The sequence below is a fragment of the Bidens hawaiensis genome, unplaced genomic scaffold (assembly GCF_021521415.1).
Source record: "Bidens hawaiensis isolate Kalapana, Puna unplaced genomic scaffold, B.hawaiensis_p1.1 tig00003653_1, whole genome shotgun sequence".
In the NCBI taxonomy this organism is placed as follows: domain Eukaryota; kingdom Viridiplantae; phylum Streptophyta; class Magnoliopsida; order Asterales; family Asteraceae; genus Bidens; species Bidens hawaiensis.
Window position 1 is genome coordinate 1,951,177 of NW_027491209.1, and position 16,269 is coordinate 1,967,445.

The following is a 16,269-nucleotide window of genomic DNA, read 5'->3' on the forward strand; positions in this document are numbered from 1 at the left end:
GACCCATCACCCAAATCCAACCCAACCCAACCCACTCACATTGACACCTCTAAATATAACTAATAACCATAATACTTATATACTTAATTAATATAACTAATTAAATTATTATAATTGAAAACTATTAAGAACTCATTTATTTTTATAATTTATTTTTTGTGTCTTGAATTTTTATCCTACATAAGTATAATTTATTTATACATTAAAATTTCTTTCTATCCAAAACTAATTTCTTCCAACTCAATATATTAATATCCATAAAAACATACTTACATTATAATGAATAATACCAAAATACTATTTTACATGTGTTTGCATTAAAAATCAACAAAAAACATACAACCTACACAAAAAGTATAATCTACATTTGTTCTAAGAATAAGACAACATATAACATACACACGAAAAACATATAACCTACACACATAATTTATCATCAGTGAAATACACACGCACACAAAAACATATAACCTACACACGAAAATTTAATCTTACACAAATACAATTTATTCATATATTAATTTCTTTTTATTCAAAACCAATTTCTTCAAACTCAACATATCAATATCCATCAACGCGTAGTTACATTGTGATGAATAATACAAAAAACTATCTTACATATGTTTGCATTAAATGTCAATAAAAAATATACAACCTACACAAAAACATATCACTTACACTTGTTCTAAGAATAAAAAAACATATAACCTACATACGAAAAACATATAATCTACGCATGTGTAGGATATGTGTATCTTTGTGTAGTTTATATAATTGTTGATGTCGAATTCCATATGTAAGTTGTATGTTTTTTGTATATGTTGTACGTTTTTATCACTCAAAACAAGTGTATGTTATATAACTTTGTGTATGTTGTATATTTATTGTTTACATTTAATGGACACATTTGTATGATATTTTTTTATTATTATTTATGACAATAATTTTTATAGGCATACCAATTGTAAATATATATATATATATATATATATATTATGTTTTGATATTTAGTGTTAAAAAACATGCTAATAAATTGAGTAGAAATTATTTTTTTAATATAAAGAATAATATTATATGAGTAAATTGTATTTATGTTGAATAAAATGAAGAATGTGTAAATAAAAAATAAAACTAAAGTAGTGTTTTTATCTTTTTAATTATTATAGTTAAATTAGTTACATATATTAATTAGAGAGAGATTTATTATGATTATATTAGTTGTATTAATTGGGGAGAGAGTGTGCATTTATTGTTGCATTTACATCTTTTTTATTTATTTTTAAATATTTAAATCCTAAAATAAAACTAGTGGCTTATATTCATTTCTTTCATTTATTGCAATAATTTGATTTCTTTATATATATATACCTATTCTAATAAAAGAAAATAACTGTGACACATGTCAGTTTGTGGTTAAACTTCACAATATTTTACCCTTCAAAATCAATTTCTTAATTGACCCTAATATTTGTCATATTTACTTTCCTTTTACATTATATTTATATTATGTCTATACATTTTTATAAAAATATATATTAACATATTATTTTACTATATATTATATTTCAAAATACTTGGTGAAATCCTAAAATTAACAACAAACCATGTTTGTTAAAGATTAAAAACTCGAATATGCTTTCATTTTACAAAGAATATTTTGATCATTAAATTATAAATCTGTGCTTAAAATTTTATCCATTTTTTTAAAATCAATCCATTTATATATTATTGTTATTATTTTAAATTGTCATATAAATTTATAAATTATAAATACATGCTTTAAATATATCAAATTATTTTTTCGGTTAATTTAATAAACTATATACATTTTTCGGTTATTTAGTATATATATACCACCTTTCATATATAACAAAGTTTATCATATTTAATTTCTTGATTTTTTGTGGAGGATTGTTTCAGGTTTTGTGAAAGTTAAATTTGATTTATACAATCAAAAGTTGGTAAATATATTGTTTAGTACAAGGTAAATATATTTTTGTCAAAATTTGTTGCGGGTCAAAAATGAGAAGTATGAGTTTTTTTAAAAGTTTGAGATTACAAATAGATTTATCGTCAAATTTTTTATGGGTACAAAGTGTTGACTTCAAAATGTCAAACAGATGAAAGTTAAAATTTTAAACATGATTCCGGTTTCAAATTTATTTTCAATGACATTTTTGAAAACAATCAAAAGGTTCGGGATTTAGCAAATTGACTATTTTTCCCTCAACTATTAAAATTTAAGAAAAGATAGTGAGCACTTCCTACATGTCACCCCATGCATATCAATGGTTCTAACTTTTATCAAATTTGAAACATTTGTGTCAGCATTAATTTTTTCTTCAATGGTGATCAGAACGTTGTATGATAAGCATGTCATGCAAAACTATGCTCAAAAAGCAAAATATTCACAAAATTAAATGGTTTAACATGTTATTTTTTATATTATCATTATGACAAAGTCGAGAACCCCCCCTGAAACTTATCAAAATCTTTCACGGTGTAGCTCAGAAAAATATAGTTCTTGAAGAACACCTGTCATTATAATTTAATGTTTTTCTTTCCTTATGTGGGGTTGTAAATTGATAAATATATCAATAAAGGTAATGCTCATTCGGTATTTAGGCTGGGTGGTCAGAACTACTATTGTATGAGAAGTCTTCTTCCTGAATTCTTTCAATTTTACTTATATGATACTGACAATGAAAGTTTCAATAAAAGGAGCGTTCTCGGTTCGTTTTGGCAAGTGCATTTTTTTATTAAGTTCATTTAAAAAGATCATTTTGTAATATAAATAAAATAATTTATATACTCATATTGTATATGCAAACAAAGATATAATACAAATTTTCATATATGTTATGTAATTCTTTGATTTGCTCGTAATTTTATAATTTAGATAATCCCGTGTGTTACACGGGCTCTAAATCTAGTATATATATGTATATATATATATATATATTATCTTCACAACCAGTAATAATAAATTCACATTTAGTATAATGGATTTCAAAACTTAAGACGTTGTATGTGTTACCATCCATTTTTCTTCTTAATATTCAAGTGTGTTATTTCAATTTTCATTTATGAAAATGCGTCATTTTATACATGTTTTGATTTGCTTTGGCTCTAACAACATGGATCATTTTAAAAGGGTATCAGTTTAGTTCTAGTCAATATAAAAAGGTATCGATTTCATTATGGTTTCAAGGGGTCTTTTTAAAATCGTATCGATTTGGTTCGGGTAACACCGGGTCAATTTGAGAAGATATTGACTTGGTTCGGGTTAAAACGGGACATTCTCAAAACGTATCGATTTGATTCTGGTTAAAACCTGCCATTTTAAAAAGGTTTTGATTTAGTTATGGTTCTTATATGCACTTTGGACGTGCTTCAGTTTATTAAAGTGCAAGACTTTTCACATGAAATGTACAAACAGTTTTCGTAGTTAGTTAGCCACTATGTTTGTTAGATTGATGTATGAATGTTTATGTCATCAACTAGGTTCCCGGTGCATGAAGAAAAGAAACCCGAATCATTCTTGACAGCTTATAGGGAATATTTCCTGGATGCTTATTTTCCGTTTTGCTTGTTTTCCAGACTAATGTTAGTGAAGTTTGTTTGTTTTATATTAATATCATTTTTTAAAGTTTATTATGAAGTTTATGTTTTAAACTTTTAAATTTTCTTAATAAACATTTTATTATGTAAAATCATTTTTTGTAAGTTTATGTATTCAGTGCTTTGTTTGCATATGGATATGAATTGCAATTAAAAATCATGTTGTTGTCTCAAAAAATATATTAAAATATAATTTGTCGTTTGATATTATATATGCGTTTACTTGACGATTTATATATTTCTGTCTGTGTCGTGCACTGGTTAATAACTTAGTTATACGACAAATATTCAAAACGAACAATTATTATATTAACTTATCAAAGATAAAGGATCAAAATGATTTAGCATAAACTATAACCATTGTTTGTCTCTACAACATACTTGATGTCGTCTTATGAACCATTGTCACCAGCTCAAGGCTACTTCACCCCCAACCCCCCCCCCCCCCCCCCAAAGGTTAAAGATCCATATGGGTTAGTATAACTCATAACCATTGTTTGACTTCACAACCTACTCGTCTTCTGCATCACCATCGACGCACTTAACCATCGCCCCCACCATCTCCACTTTTGTTGCCACAGTGGCCACACTCTACTATTACCACCTCACTCGTTTTCCAACATTATTATCTATCACCCATGCTCCACCACTGTTTGCCTACAACCCACCACCATTTTACCATCCTCACATTATTGTTGTCACTGTCATCACATTCTACGATTGTCAGCGCCCCTTTGTCTCCATGGTTGTCGACGCCACAACCACAATACTGCCACCGATGTGCCACCCGCACCACTTTTTAGTTGTCATCAACACCACTGCATTGACACAATAACTTCTATTGTCGTCATGAGCCACCAAAAAGAATATAGCTAGTGAACCTAGGTTTATACCTTTTTAATGCGATTCATGTGAACCCTACTTCATTTTGGCTAGAACCCAATTTAACATAAACAAAATTTGATGCTTTTATTATAATTAGTTTTTATCCGAATTTATTTTGCTCGAAAACCATATTACCTAGACCCGTTTTGACTTATTAACCAAACTTGCATGACCTTTCCAGTTTGCCAGACTTATAATTAAACATCAAATGCTTAACCCGGCTAGTTTGGCATACATATAAATAAAAAATGAAAAAATAAGTATGTTTGAAGTCAGTGGCGGATCCAGAATTTTTTTCCTATGGGTTCACCTTTTTTTGTTGTTCAAATTTCACACAATCATATGTTAAATTTTCGGGATGGTCGGGCATTGTTGTAGAATATTATATACTACGAAACAATATGTTAATTTAAAAATCATGTAAGGTCATTAAAAATAAATTTTTTTTTTTACAATAAATGAGTTGTGAATGCGTGATGTGTGAATATGCCTGGAAATCATCAGAAGCAAAAACTTTCATTTTTTAGCAATTAAAAACCCCAACTAAATACACAATGATGGTTTACCAAAAAGAAAACAAAAAGTTACCAAAATGGGACTTAGAAAAACTTAAACTTAAGACCTTTCAAGTAAACCCAAACTAATAACAGGGTTGGTTTCCCCAAAAAGAAAAAAAAAAGGAATAAAAAAAGTTATTTGAGATACTTGAACCTGTGACCTTAAAAAGGTTGGGTTTGTTTTAAAATAAATTTACCACTACACCAACTTGAACTTTTTAATATAGGTTCACTTCTAAAAATCTTATGGGTTCACTAATACTTTTTATATATCATTTTAACATAAACTTTAAACAACAGTGGATTCCCGTGAACCTGAGGAACCCATATTAAATCTGCCCTTGTTTGAAGTAGATTTTGGTGAATATTTTTAAAGGTTCTCAAAATAAATTTATATTTGTTCACCATAACTCCTCTACCTTTGCCACCTAATTTTGTTCAAATGATAAACTTGAAAAGTCATAACTCGAGTCATAAGAGCCACCATGTGTGGAAATATCGAGAAGTGAATGTTCAAAGACGGCATGGGTCATGGTCTATCACTCACCACTTGAGCATACACAAATATATATTATTTTAAATTATTTAATAAAATATACGCTTGTTTAAAATATATTCAAAGTCAAATACACATATTAATGCATCAATAATCCCTCTAATTTTTTTTAAATGAATATTGAATAATTCATAAAATATAAATAATCAAACATTTTAGTTTTATTAAACAAACTAACATTATTTCATTATTTGTTATTTACAACAAAAAAGTATATATTATGCAACTTGGACTCGCAACCTTAAATTTTCTCACGTTGCATGAACTTTGATTTTCTACTTCATAGTCAACAAAATGTATCCCATTTATATTTCTCCAATTTTCAAATTTGTCTATAAATATGACTCAAAGCTTGTATCTTTTGCACTAAACCACAACCTAACATTTCCCTTCAATCCCATCTAATACAAATATTTAAAAGATTGCTAGAGTCATGGAGTACCAAAATCTCGTGACCCTTGTGCTACTCAATTTCATGTTCTTAACTAGCGCTCGACCATTAAGCGTTTTAAAAACAGTTGGTTGCCCTGATGCCAACAATGAATTCTTTGATCGCTTTTCTTTGGGTTCGATTAAAGACGGACCAAGTCCTGGCGTAGGACATGGGCACGAAGACAAGGCCACACTTGGTGGAATCAAGTTTAGAGCCAGCCCGGGGTATCAAACGTTGGGCGGAATCAAAGATGGTCCAAGTCCCGGGATTGGACACAAGACTATTGATGTTGAGCCACTCGGAGGACGTAAGAACTCTGGTCCAAGCCATGCATTTAGACACGAGTATGCGAGCATTCAAACATTGGGTGGAGTCAAAGATGGCCCAAGTCCAGGAATTGGACACAAGACTATAAATGTTGACCCACTTGGAGAACGTAAGAGCTCTGGCCCGAGCCTTGGTGTAGGTCACTAGTGGAGAAGATCCTTTAAAAACATGTTCATGGTCTTTTTATACAAACAACATAATGGTTCGTTTATTTTTATACATTCATTTTTAGTGAGCTTCGGTTCACATCAATTTATTCAAAAAATATGTAGTAACATTCCACAATAATGTAACTTCAATGATTGTAATTGATACGATTATAATATATTTATTAAATTTATTTGTTATTTAGTTTTCTAGGAAGGATTATTTTGAGAATCATAGTGAGTTTTAAGAACTTTAAGAACTCAATTTTGAACCACACATTTAATTAAATGATATGAAATATGTGGCTGAGATTAAATTTAATTAAAAAATGAAGCAAGAGAGAGAATAAGTATTTTTGATAATTACACAAGTTTAAACGTTAGTTACACATGTGTAAAAAGTCGATTGGTGTGTAAAAAAATACCGTAACTTTTTGTACATCACTTACACTTACGTATTACACATGTGTAAAAAAAATTCAAAAAAAAAATTTGTTACGTTGAGTTCTTTCGAGTTCTTAAAACTCAAAGTGATTCTCAAAAGAAATCAATCCTTAGTTCCCTAACCATACTCTTGGTTTAATTCCTTAATTGTTCTTTATCTTTTTCTAATTTTATGCCTGAGTTTTCTTATAAATTGTAATATTCATTTGAGAAATGAATAAGAAAAAAAACGTTTCAAATTTTTTTTTCTTCCAACCCACTCTGTGGGTCTATCGAGAGATATCATCTCGAATCGGTCTCTATCAATTTGGTGCTTTCATTAGCTTACTCATGCCTCCTTCGTCGCATGACGACCTGATTATGGCCTTGGTTGAGCGACTCGGCCGGTTGGTGCACTCTAATGATGTCATGGCCACTCAACGAGCCGTACACATCAAAGCGCTACACACGGACACACCTCCACCACATCCCTCGCAATGGCGCTTACCAACTTTACCGCCGCGTCGGATCAAACACAGCCACCACCGCCAACTCTAACAACCGCAACATCCGTAATACCACTACCAAATAACTATTGCAATGGGCGTGCCCTTTATCCTCATGCCAACCAGTGGACTTAAGACAGCCGAAACACCCCTACCAATTCCAAAAAAAAAAAAAAAAGCACTATGTCATCACCTCCTCCTTTTTCTTCAATTTGAACCTACCATAGCCAAACTACTTCCCCTTATAAAGGGCATATCTTCAAACCATTAGCCCATGTTGATCTACTACTGTTGGCCACCATTGAAGTTCATAATTTCATAGTCAACAAAACCACTTGTTTAGTTTTTGTAAAATTATCACCATATCAAGTTATTAACCCAAGAGTTTCAAAGGACGCTTTTATGGAATTAATGCACATGCATACTGTTTATGACGATCTAAGTTATGGTAATTTTGAAGTACCCATATTAGAAATACAACTGCTAACGAGATCTAGTGACTCGGTAGCCGGGAAATGGATATATAGACCGATTCGAGATAGTCAATTTTCCGATAGACCCTTAGAGTAGGTTAGGCTCCAAGAACAAGAGAAGAAACAAGAATTTTTTAAAAAGTTTTTTCTTATTATTTAATACAAAGAAATATTATAATTTATAGTAAACATGCATAAATTAGAAAAAAGATAAAACAAAAAACCTAATTATAATATAATTATAATATGATAAGAAAACTAAATAATAAACAACCTTTAATAAATATATTATGGTCATATCAATTTGGTAAGAAAATAAATAAATAGATAAGTAATTAAATCCTTAATAGGAACTTAGTTATTGTTGATCTTCCGTGTTGTGGTTGACAAATATAGTAACTTATCAGATCATCTCACTTATGGAGCAAGTTGTTGTTAAGCGATTACAACTTACTACTTATAATACTTTATTACTGAACTAACAATGACGATTGATGCTTTACTTTCAAACAACTTTTTATAAATCATGAAAATTTAAAAGCAACTTATAGCATGACCCTCACCAAGGGCTTTGTCATCAGACCTCTACCTGGGGCATTGTGCCGAAACTCCATAAAAAGGGTGTTGGTATGCGTTTTACACCTCTAAACAATTATAAATGTTTGCTCTTAGGCAACGTGTAATGGGGCGATTAAAGGGGCGAAGAGGGGCGACAAATTGGAGGAACACCGCCCCCCCGCCCGATATTGGGGCGAAAAGGGGCGGGGGCGGATTGTTCTTATCGCCTGTGATGTATATGTGTTGTGTGTGTATTGTATGTATGTATATATATTTATATTATTATATATGTTTGTGTGTGGTATATATATATGTATATATATATTAGCCTACAACACCATTACACCTTAAAAACAAATTCTCATCCTTGCTGACTGGACGCCACACGGCGCAAAACGCCCCAATTTATAGCCCCTCCACTACGCAAAGCCTTATTTCCCTTTAACATCAAATAAAGCCAATTACATTAATAGGTTAACTTTTTTACTTTCATTTTTTTTTAAATGTGACTTCTAAAGTCTTAATATAGTTGCAAGGCCTTATTTCCCTTTAACCTCAAATAAAGCCAATTACATTAATAGATTAATGATTGATTGTTAATAAGACATTTTTTAAATAGGTATCTGTTGGCTCTTAAAAGATGTCATCCGGATAGTCTATATGTTAAAAATAATTTGTTTGGATATTTATTTTCTCTTGAACAACGACATGCAACATAATGGCAACATAATGTATCCAAACCTTATCTCTCGTATTCGTAACGGTTCACACATCTTTACACAATGTCTTATTAACAATCAATCATTAATCTATCGTCATTTGAAATTTACACAATTTAGCCTACGGTTCACAATTTGCAAACCAATTTTTTTTTCTTGAACAACCAAGATTTCAGTTGAAAATCCATCTAATATGTAGTACTAAGTAGTCATTACCGACCTACTATGAGCTTAAATCATCTACCTTCAAAGTTCAAATAAGAGAGTACCTATTACATGTTTACACATTTTAATACCATCAGACCAAATGCCTTTTAGTGAAAACCAAATCAAAATACCGTGTAAACATTACTGACGTTTAAACATTTATTATTCATTTTTATTAATATTAATAACACAAACCTTAGACCGTAAGTACTAAATAGAAAAAGTTCCCATTTTGAATTTTGATTGACCGTAGTCGTAAAATAAAATGGAATTAAGGGAAAAAAATATAAAAAAACGTGTATAAAAAAGACTCAAAAAAACAGGCGGGTGAAATCCATCCAATCCAATTGCTCTTCGATGGGTAGTAGTTCCAAAGACGATTCCGCCACCGTCGCCGACAATCGCCGCCGTCCAGACTCCACTTACTCCGACGGCGAGAAGGTACTCGCCTATCACGGCCCACGCATCTACGAAGCCAAGGCATGTTCATTTCCAATTAACTCTCTCTTCTCCTCTCTTTCACTCGCATCTCACACTCTTCATTTCCCTAATTTCATCGCAAAAGCACCCACCTTTGTCTCAGTTTCTTGCAATTCAAGTTCAGATCTTGAATTACCCGCAATTTGGTGGGTGAATTGGAGAAATTTAAGAAGAACCCAGTGTTTGTTTGGGTTAATTAGATTGATTAGGGTTTTGTTGCTTGTGGGTTTACTCGAACATTGAAGAATTGGGTTCTAGGGCTTGTGATTTTGTAATGTTAAAGAGAATTAATAATAAAGTTTTGATTTTTGGGTTTCTGTAATGTGGGTTTTAAGGGAATTGGTATTAGGGTTTTGTTGTTTGTGGGTAATTGAACATTGATGAATTGGATTCTAGGGCTTGCAATTTTGTAATGCTAAATAGAAATAATAATAAAAATTTTAGATTTTTGGGTTTTTTGAAATGTGGGTTTTAAGAAAATTGATATTAGGGTTCCAAATTTATAAAGTGCAAAAATTTGATTTTTTTTGTTACAAAATAGTTTACTTCTTGCCTCACGTGTGCTTTAGGGATGCATGTAATTGTTTTAGGGTAAACTTGAGATTGGGTTATGTTGCAAAATCAGTCTCTTTATCTTTTGAAAAAAGCTTAGGATATGGTTGAAAAGGTGACTATGTTGGGGAATTTGGGAAATTTGACTTGGATTTTCAGAGAGTCGTATGGGAACTTTCAGATTAAAAGCTATTTGGTGGATCACAAATACTTAAATCGGATAAAACACTGAAACGAGACAAGAAAATTGTAGTAAAAACAATGTTTATATGGATGAATCAGATTGGTTAGGGTTTTGTTACGTGTGGTTACTCTCGCATTAACAAATTGAATTCTAGGGCTCTCAATTTTGCAATGCGAAACAGATTTTATGAAATTTCTATGATTAGTTAGGTTTTCGTAATGTTGCGTTTCAAGAAAATAGATATTAGGGTTCACACTTTATAAAGTACAAAAATTGTTTTTTTACCAAAATTATCTACTCCTTGCCGTGCATGTTCTTTAGGGATGTATGTAATTGTTTGAGATTGGATCGTGTTGCACAATCATACTCTTTATCTTTGAGAAAAACTAAGGATATGGTTGTACAGTGACTAAAGTTTATGGATTTTTAACAATCAGTAAAAATTCTAATCTGTTATTGGTAGGATGATGTTTCGTTTTATTATGGTTCTTGTGGCGATAATAATATTTACATAAAAGAGTGCTTCTCTTTTCACTATTCGATACAACTTTTAAATTTGCCAAATGTTTGCAATTTGCAGCATTATGTTAGGTTGAACTTTGTTTCAATGGTGCTTGTTTGGTCACATTTAGCAACTTCTGTGATGCGTAGTTTTTGGAAACCGTAAATACGTGATTGCTAATGCAGTGAGTAGATTTGTAGAAATAAAGAGAATAAGAATGCCACATTCATAAAAGGAATGTAGATGAATTAGCTTTAAAATAAAACATTTATATTGAGGAAGTCTGCATGACATTATTAGTAAAGGAGCACGATGAACATATTGTTAGCTGTTAACTCTTATTAATTGTTTATTAGGTTGGCTTTGCTGTTAGTTGTATTTTGCTATACATATTGAAGGTTTAGGTACTTATAACTTTTACTTTTTTTATAATCACAGTAGAATGATATAAGTACTTACAATATTTCTATGCTTTGTTTTTTCCTTTGACATTGAAGGTCCAAAAGACGGAGATACGAAAGAATGAGTGGAAATACTTTGTGCATTACCTTGTAAGTTCGATACTTTCTTTTTATTTTGCTTAACTGTCCCACAAGGTTGCATTTGTTGCAAGACGCTCATATTTTAGTTTTCGAAATGGTGATAAAGTGGTATTTATCATACTTCGACATTAAGTAATAGAATATTTTCTTTTTGTTTTACAGGGTTGGAATAAAAAGTAAGTTTTATGGGCCCATGCTATCGAAACGGGTCTAGTTTAATCCAAAAAGTGCATAGAAATGGTTGTGAAGCTTTAAAGTGTTGTTTGATGACAGTTGGGATGAATGGGTTGGTGCTGACCGTCTGATGAAAAATACCCCTGAGAACATTCAGAAGCAGCAATCCCTTGACAAAAAACAGGGCGTCGACAAGAACCCTAAATCTGGACGCTCAACTCAAACTAAGCCAAAAATACTAAATGGTATTTCCTCTCTAATAATAGTAGTAATAATAATAACTCACATTGATATATGAACTCTATGAATAACAATTAAATTTTCGTTTTACTCAGATGTAAAAGTGGAAAAAGAGGATGTGAAGAGTAGTGGTATACGCTGTTGTGAACTTTACTGTATAATCATTTGTAATTCAGTTTAATCATATTTTGAAACTTATAACTGCCAATATGTTTCTATTTGCATGTTACTTCAGGGGCAAAAGGGAAGAAGAGAAAGAGTGATTCAATTACAGAGGTAAATTCATATATCTTGTATAAGCTAGTGCTATATGCTGATTGATCGATATTTGACCGATATATTACCGATATTCCCAATATCAGTGTTTTAAGTTTTAATTATCAATTTTTAGTGTTTAGTCTTAATCAGTTTCTGCTAGCTACGATTGTAGTGTTTTGCAAGTTGCAAAAGGTTAATTTGTTAATGGTAGAAGAGTATACTAAATTATTATTGTCAAATTGCTATATATATGAATTTTACATTATATTAAAATTACCAATTTCCACCGTGATAACCGATATCTCAAATATCGGTTCTTAACCGATATTCGACACTTTTCCGCATTAACTGCTTAGGTTTTAGCATAGTTATGTTCAGTTATCTCGCGTCGTTCATGATCGTTAACCGTTTGTTTATATTGTTAACGAATGAACATAAACGAACATATTCATTTTCTTAACAAACGAGCACAGACAAGAAAACCAGTTCGTTTAATTGGTCGTATCTAATCATTTGTTTAGTGAAAGTTAAACGATTGAACACGAATATGCTTTACTCTTCTTCGTCTAGTTCGTTTACAAGTCTACTGATTGATGGTTGCTAAATGTGTCAGAAAGCGAATGCATCTGTTGAAAAGCCAGTAAAGATTCAAATTCCATCAACTTTAAAAAAACAACTTGTGGACGATTGGGATTTTATTAATCATCAAGATAAGGTATGTATGACTTACATCGATCTTCTTTTAACCGTTATCTAAAAAAACTTATTATTGAACTTTTTTTTCAGCTCGTGAAACTTCCTCGTTCTCCAAATGTTGATGACATATTGGCAAAGTACCTTGAATACAGGTCAAAGAAGGATGGCATGTAAGTTTACAGTTATGTAATCTAAACTAACAATTTCTTAAAATTAAATGTTTATTATCGATTTTGTTTGCACGAATGCAGGATGACGGATGGGGTTGGAGAGATATTAAAGGGACTAAGATGTTATTTTGACAGGGCTTTACCGGTTATTCTTTTATACAATAAGGAACGTAAACAATTTCAAGAATTCGTTGCAGATAATGTTGCTCCTTCAACTGCATACGGCGCTGAACATCTTCTGCGTCTCTTTGGTATATGCTTCCTTATTAACATTAACGACTTGGGTTTTTTTTATTACTGTTTTGTGTTTTGTCCAATCATTTTCTAAAACGGTTTTCTTGTTTACACAGTTAAGTTACCCGAGTTATTGCCATATGTTAACATAGAAGAGGATCTGGCCATGCGTTTGCAGCAAAAATTTCTCGACTTCCTCAAGTATGTTTTTCATATTGCATATGTGCATGATATGCGTTAAAACAGGCTGAGCGTGTTGTATTGTGTTATTGTAGGTTTTTGCAAAAGAATCAAACGTCATTCTTCGTTTCATCTTACGATGGGTCAAAGGATTCTGACAGCTCATCAGGGAGGGGTAAAACGAGCCAGGAGTAGAGTTGTTACTGCTTCAATTTGTGATGTAACATTAGGTGTTGTCAATTTTAACCACCAGCAGATGTGATAGTTTCGTAACAATCTACCAATATTGGCAATCTGCCATGTACACTTTGTTGTAACATAACCTCAATTCTTTTCCTTTTTTTATGGATATTGAACTTTAAAAAAAATCATTAGAATAATCACTTTTTAGGTATATAAGCTCGAAGTTTATATCTATGCATGAGCTTGAACTTACTAAAAGCCTGAATTAAACGAGCTCTAGTTGCTAGATAAAAACTTGACTTATTGCTGTATCGCATGGACCTAAATAAAAAAATAACGATAATTTCTAGTGTATAAATATAGGCATGCTAGATTTCTAGTGTATACATCATAGGTATGTTAGATTAGACTTACCGTTTTTAAATCTTTGTTTTCACGCTTGTTATATCTTCCAATGGAAAGAATATAAATTTATAGACGTGTAAAAGTAAATTAGAGTCACTTTTGTGAGGGATTTGTGGTACCGATGGGGATGTATGGGTGGTGTTCTTATCGATATGACTATGATATTGCTCATTGTTCGAAATCCTACCGGATGCATAGACAATGTTCTCATTTGAAGCCAAACTAGGACCATGAATGTATCCTTCCCTATAAGAAAAACAATGACGACATTCTTGGTTGCTAAAAAACAATATTTCATGTTTCCTCTTTTGTCTTTTATAACTCCGAAAATCGAAGTTCAATCATGGTTAAAAAGTTCCATAATCGAAGCTAACGGATATGATTTAGAGTAAAACCCGAACCGAAAGGAACCACAATGTACACACACCCATAAATAGAACTACTAATATAATAGTGAATAAAAATGTGAACATAATTTGGCAAATATGTTGCAATAGTGGCGTCATACAAAAGTGTAGGGCATGCTGCCATGCAATGCAGCCTCTATAACTTGTTCTCCAATGACATACCCCGTCGATCATCAATGGCGTCAACGATAGCCGCCCTTCGTCTTCCCTCACTCTCTCTTCTAATTCTCCCTCCAGAAGACGAGTCAACTCACTCCATCCTGTTCTTCACAAATCCCGAATCTTTCCCCCAAAACCCTTACATACTCGCATTTTCCCTATAAGTTGCCATTCCAAAACCACCGGCCATCATAAACATGATCATGGTCACTGTCACCACCATCATCATTATGGAGGTGAACTAAAGCTTATGAAATCACAGGTGGCGTTTGCTGAATTCGCGAGGGCAGTCAAGTGGAGTGAGCTTGCTGATTTCTTGAGGGAACATGTGGAGCTTTGTTGCTTATCCACTGCCTTACTTTTGGCTGCTGCTGTGTGCCCTTACTCTTCTATTCAACATGCTCTACCTCTTGTTGCTTTCCCTCTTGTTGGGGTACTTAATTCATTTATTTGCTTTTTGCTTTCTTTAATTTGCCTGTCTTAGCTAAGTTCAATTTCATCATCATGCCGTGCACCGTTACTTAGATATAATTAAGTAATTGCTGGTGAGATCGAAAGTTAATATTGTCGAAGCACGAAATGAATCTGACCTGATCCATGACGATGTTTCCACGGATTTTCGAGATAAACGAACCACGTCTTGATCTTCTCCTCCGGTTGCTTGAGACCTGCAATGGTTTTTCGGGGGTGTGGAGGTGACTGCTAAGAGATCTCAAAGATCTCTTGTTTACAGACACAAAAAAGTGGTGGTGGCTCTTATTGAGCATGACCCCCTAATAAGGAGGTGGAGACCTCCTTATATAGAGAGCCTCATGGCCACCATCATGGTACCCTAATGGGCCTAGCCCAGTTAGGGTTACCTCCACAAAACTCCCTCAGGCCAATAACATTGTATTAGTCCATGTAATAAAATAAGCCAAACATAATAAATTTAGGGTCGTCAAACCGGGTTTAGTACCATACCCCTACAAGCCCCCCAAGTCCAGCGTTGCTCCTGGGCGCGCCAGCGTCTAGGTGGAGCGCTGGACTTTATGAGGTGTGTTAGGTCATGAGGCGGCTTTTTCCCTTTTCTTCGGCATTGTCTTTATTGTCTTTGAGTTTTGGGAGGTTTTCTTCATGATTGTGACATGTTGTGGTCTTTATGATAATGATGGTGCCCTGGCATGAATAAGATATAGCACGCATCATAACAATAGTGGCGCGAGGCCTGATAAAAGGTAGAGCGCGCATCTCGATAATAATGTAACATAACTTGCGCGCGAGGCAGCTTACGAAGAATAATAAAGCTTGCGCGCGAGGCGACTTACGAGCTATAAGAATAATAAAGCCTGCGCGCGTGGCGACTTACGAGCTATAAGAATAATAAAGCCTGCGCGTGAGGCGACTTACGAGCTATAAGAATAATAAAGCCTGCGCGCGTGGCGACTTACGAGCTGTAAGAATAATAAAGCCTGCGCGCGTGGCGACTTACGAGCTGTAAGAATAATAAAGC

General features: G+C 32.6%; 1 protein-coding gene across 1 annotated transcript; it reads left to right on the forward strand.

Annotated features, from left to right (window-relative positions):
* Window positions 1–9,685: 9,685 nt before the first annotated feature.
* On the forward strand, window positions 9,686–14,167 carry LOC143624086 (protein MRG1-like). The gene is made up of 11 exons (XM_077094832.1): window positions 9,686–9,891; window positions 11,627–11,680; window positions 11,834–11,847; window positions 11,945–12,090; window positions 12,181–12,216; window positions 12,321–12,361; window positions 12,957–13,058; window positions 13,130–13,209; window positions 13,291–13,460; window positions 13,560–13,644; window positions 13,719–14,167. Exons 1-11 carry the CDS (start codon window positions 9,769–9,771, stop codon window positions 13,816–13,818), a joined length of 951 nt encoding a protein of 316 aa, XP_076950947.1. The 5' UTR covers window positions 9,686–9,768; the 3' UTR covers window positions 13,819–14,167.
* The last annotated feature ends 2,102 nt before the right edge of the window (window positions 14,168–16,269 follow it).

Bases quoted from the DNA above. Each gene is read 5' to 3' on its own strand.
- LOC143624086 (XM_077094832.1), top strand. From the start codon at position 9,769: ATGGGTAGTAGTTCCAAAGACGATTCCGCCACCGTCGCCGACAATCGC. The intron at 12,091-12,180 runs GTATTTCCTCTC...CGTTTTACTCAG, and splicing joins TAAGCCAAAAATACTAAATG to ATGTAAAAGTGGAAAAAGAG. The intron at 12,217-12,320 runs GTATACGCTGTT...ATGTTACTTCAG, and splicing joins AGAGGATGTGAAGAGTAGTG to GGGCAAAAGGGAAGAAGAGA.